At 48.4% G+C, this 4454-nt stretch overlaps 1 protein-coding gene across 1 annotated transcript; it reads left to right on the top strand.

Annotated features, from left to right (window-relative positions):
• The first annotated feature begins 1054 nt into the window (after nt 1-1054).
• Nucleotides 1055-1631, top strand: LOC702519 (X antigen family member 1). The gene is made up of 2 exons (XM_077943892.1): nt 1055-1218; nt 1535-1631. The coding sequence occupies exons 1-2, from the start codon at nt 1070-1072 to the stop codon at nt 1629-1631; spliced, it is 246 nt and encodes an 81-aa protein (XP_077800018.1). The 5' UTR covers nt 1055-1069.
• The last annotated feature ends 2823 nt before the right edge of the window (nt 1632-4454 follow it).

Below are 4454 nucleotides of genomic sequence, written 5' to 3'. Positions count from 1 at the left end.
TCATTATGTTGCCTAGGCTGCTCTCAAGCTCCTGCTCTCAAGTGATCCTCCTGCCTCAGTTCCCCAAGGTCTTAGGATTATAGACGTGAGCCACTCTGCCTGGCACCACACTGTTCCTTTTCTGACAGAACTAAGGATGACAGCCCCCATAACCTTGGTAAGGTTTCTTACAGTTCACTCGCACCTTCTCCTTCATTCTTCACTGGGGCCTTCCTTACCAGATTTTATTTATTTATTTATTTTATTTTTTATTTTTTTTAATTTTTTTTTTTTTTTGAGACGGAGTCTCGCGCTGTCACCCAGGCTGGAGTGCAGTGGCCGGATCTCAGCTCACTGCAAGCTCCGCCTCCCGGGTTCACGCCATTCTCCTGCCTCCGCCTCCCGAGTAGCTGGGACTACAGGCGTCCGCCACCTCGGCCGGCTAGTTTTTTGTATTTTTTAGTAGAGACGGGGTTTCACCGTGTTAACCAGGATGGTCTCGATCTCCTGACCTCGTGATCCGCCCATCTCGGCCTCCCAAAGTGCTGGGATTACAGGCTTGAGCCACCGCGCCCGGCCCCCTTACCAGATTTTAAACACTTCTCACTTTTAGGACTTTAGGACTTGCAGCCTCTTTGTCACCCAGGCTTGTCTTTTTTCTTTTCTTTTTTTTTTTTCTTTGAGACAGGGTCTCCCTGTGTCTCCCAGGCTGGAGTGCAGTGGTGCGATCTCGGCTCACTGCAGCCTCCATCTCCCGGTTTCAAGCCTCAGCCTCAGCCTCCTGAGTAGCTGGGCTTACAAGTGTGTGCCACCACGGCCCAGCTAATTGTGTTTTTCATAGAAACGGGGCCAGGCGCAGTGGCTCACGTCTGTAATCCCAGCATTTTGGGAGGCTGAGGCGGGCAGATCACCTGAGGTGGGGAGTTTGAGACCAGCCTGACCAACATGGAGACACCGTCTCTACTAAAAATACAAAAAAATTAGAGTGTGGGGAACGCGGCGGACCTGTGAGTGGGCAACTCCGGTCCCTGAGGTCTGGATTCTTTCTTTCCTACTGAGACACAGCGGAGCCAATCCCAGGAGCCCAGTAATGGAGAGGCCCAAGAAGAAGAACCAGCAGCTGAAAGTCGGGATCCTACACCTGTTCAGGAGACAGAAGAAGATCAGGATAGAGCTGAGATCCAAGTGCGTGACATGGAAGGTGATCTGCAAGAGCTGCGTCAGTCAAAGACCGGGGTTAAATCTGGATTTGGCGGTGGCTCAAGTCTGTAATCCCAGCACTTTGGGAGGCCGAGACGGGCGGATCACGAGGTCAGGAGATCGAGACCATCCTGGCTAACACGGTGAAACCCCGTCTCTACTAAAAAATACAAAAAACTAGCCGGGCGAGGTGGCGGGCGCCTGTAGTCCCAGCTACTCGGGAGGCTGAGGCAGGAGAATGGCGTAAATCCGGGAGGCGGAGCTTGCAGTGATCTGAGATCCGGCCACTGCACTCCAGCCCGGACGACAGAGCCAGACTCCGTCTCAAAAAAAAAAAAAAAAAAAAAAAAAAAAAAAATCTGGATTTGGGTGCTGGCGTCAAGGTGAAGATTATACCCAAGGAAGAACACTGTAAAATGCCAGAAACAGGTGAAGGGCAACCACAAGTTTAAATGAAGACAAGCTGAAATGACGCAAACTGGTTTTATATTAGATATTTGACTTAAACTATCTCAATAAAGTTTTGCAGCTTTCACCAAAAAAAAAAAAAAAAAAAAAAATTAGCCAGGCATAGTAGTGTATGCCTGTAATCCCAGCTACTTGGGAGACTGAGGCAGGAGAATTGCTGGAAACTCGGAGCCGGAGGTTGCAGTGAGCCGAGATCATGCCACTGCACTCCAGCCTGGGCAACAGAGCAAGACTCTGTTTCAAAAAAAATATAGAGACGGAGTTTTGCTCTGTTGGCCAGGCTGGTCTTGAACTCCTGGCCTCAAGTGATCCTCCCACCTCAGCCTCCCAAAGTGTCTGAAGTCACCACGCCCAGCCTCCCTCATTTTCTTATACTCCAATTTTTCTCTCTCCTTCACCTTCTTCTGAGTTCAGCTATTTCCCAGCTATTTGTTAGGGAACGTTTTTTCTTTTTCTTTTTCTTTTTCTTTTTTTTTTTCTGTTTTTGAGAGTGAGTCTCATTCTGTTGTCCAGGCTGGAGTGCAGTGGTGTGATCTTGGTTCACTGCAGCCTCCACCTCCTGGGTTCAAGTGATTCTTATGCCTCAGCCTCCCCAGTAGCTGAGATTACAGGTGCCTGCCACCACATCTGGCTAATTTTTATATTTTTAGTAGAGATGGAGTTTACCATGTTGCCCAGGTTGGTCTCGAACCCCTGATCTCAGGTGATCCACCCGCCTTGGTCTCCCAAAGTGCTAGGATTACAGGCGTGAGCCACCGTGCCCGGCTGGTGAACGTTTTTTCTTTCCACTAGATAAAGCCACCCTTTCAAATCTCTTCTTCTCTATGGCCAATTGCATTTCAGTCTCTCTGTTAGAAATTCAAATTACCCAATATTAATTTGAGTGCCCACTATGGACAAAACATAAAGACATAAAGGCTGGAAAGATTAGTAACGTTTTGTTCCTGCTCTCAAAGCAGACCACTGAGGCTGGACCCAGTGGCTCAAACCTACAATCCCAGCACTTTCAGGGGCCAAGATGAGAAGATTGCTTGAGCCCAGGAATTCAAGACCAGCCTGGGCAACAAAGCAAACCCTGTCTGTACAAAAATTTTAAAAATTAGCCAGGCATGGTGGCACATGCCTGTGGTCCCAGCTACTCGAGAGACTAAGGCAGGAGGATCACTTGAGCCCAGGAGGGCAAGGTTACAGTGAGCTGTGATCACGCCACTGTACTCCAGCCTGGATGACAGAGTGAGACCATCTCAAAAAAAAAAAAAGTGGACCATCTAACCTAGTGGCACAAGTCACTGTGATGTAAGTCAGCATGTATGATGTATATCATTAAAAATAAAACATTTCAAAAAAAGGCTGGGCGAGGTGGCTCACACCTGTAATCCCAGCACTTTGGAAGGCCGAGGTGGGTGGATCAGATGAGGTTGGGACTTTGAGACTAGCCTGACCAACATAGAGAAACCCTGTCTCTATTAAAAATAGAAAATTAGCTGGGCGTGGTGGCACATGCCTGTAATCCCAGCTATTCAGGAAGCTGAGGCAGGAGAATCACTTGAACAGGTAGGCGGAGGTTGCGGTGAGCCGAGATCGCGCCATTGCACTCCAGCATAGGCAACAAGAGCAAAATTCCGTCTAAAAAAATAAAAAAGTAACAAAACAAAACAAACCACTAGGAAAGCAGGAAGAGATTAATTACAATTGTGGGGAGTTCTTATTTTAGTTGGGTCTTGCGAAGGGTGAATACACCACAAAAGGTGAAGGAAGAGACACGTGCCTCAGGAATTGGATTGGACCGGAAAGTCCTTTGGGGGTGGGAAGGTTTCATTTGAACTACCTCCATAACCTAGGCAAGGGTCTATCTCAAGAGAGACCTCAGGACCCCTCTAAAGGCTGAGAAATTCAGAGCTACATGTAGGTAGTTTTCCTGGAAAGGAAAACCTAGATGTGTTAGAAAAGAAATTCATGTACCTATGCACATGGTGCTGTTGAATGTGTGTGTGTGTGTGGTTTTTTTGTTTTGTTTTGTTTTGTTTTGTTTTGTTTTTTTTGAGACAGAGTCTTACTCTGTCACCCAGGCTGGAGTGCAGTAGTGCAATCTCGGTTCACTGCAACCTCTGCCTCCCAGGTTCAAGCGATTCTCCCACATCAGCCTCCTGAGTAGCTGAGATTACAGGCGTGCGCCACCATGCCCCACTAATTTGGTATTTTCTGTAGAGCCAGGGTTTCGCCATGTTTCCCAGGCTTGTCTTGAACTCTTGGACTCGGGCTATCTGTTCACCTCAGCCTCCCAAAGTGCTGGGATTGTAGGAGTGAGCCACCGCTCCCGGCCCATATCTTAGTTTGGGGTAGATCAGAGAGGGCCTCCCAGAAATGGTGACATCTAAGTTCACACTTACAGGATAAGGTGAAATTGGCCAGGTAAAGAGAAGCAGAGGACTACCCAGGGCAGGATGGAAACAGGACGCACATGGGATGGGCAGCTGGCAGGCCTGCAGGGTCACAAACAGCAAGGAGCACAGTAACTGAGGGTTCACATTGGAAAGAAAAAGGGACAGAGCTGAGAGAGGTAAGGGTAAGGAACTTTCAGGGGTGTCAGTGTGTGTGGGGGTAGGTAACAGAAGGTAAAAGCTTTTTTTTTGAGATGGAGTCTCACTCTGTTGCCCAGGCTGGAGTGCAGTGGCATGATCTCAGCTCCACTGCAACCTCCACCCGCTGGCTTCAAGCAATTCTCTGCCTCAGCCTCCTGAGTAGCTGGGATTACAGGCGCGTGCCACCATGTCCAGCTAATTTTTGAATTTTTAGTAGAGATGGGG

The sequence above is a fragment of the Macaca mulatta genome, chromosome 8, assembly GCF_049350105.2.
Source record: "Macaca mulatta isolate MMU2019108-1 chromosome 8, T2T-MMU8v2.0, whole genome shotgun sequence".
In the NCBI taxonomy this organism is placed as follows: Eukaryota; Metazoa; Chordata; class Mammalia; order Primates; family Cercopithecidae; genus Macaca; species Macaca mulatta.
Note: the sequence above shows the minus strand (reverse complement) of the source record. Positions and strands in the feature narration are given on the sequence as shown.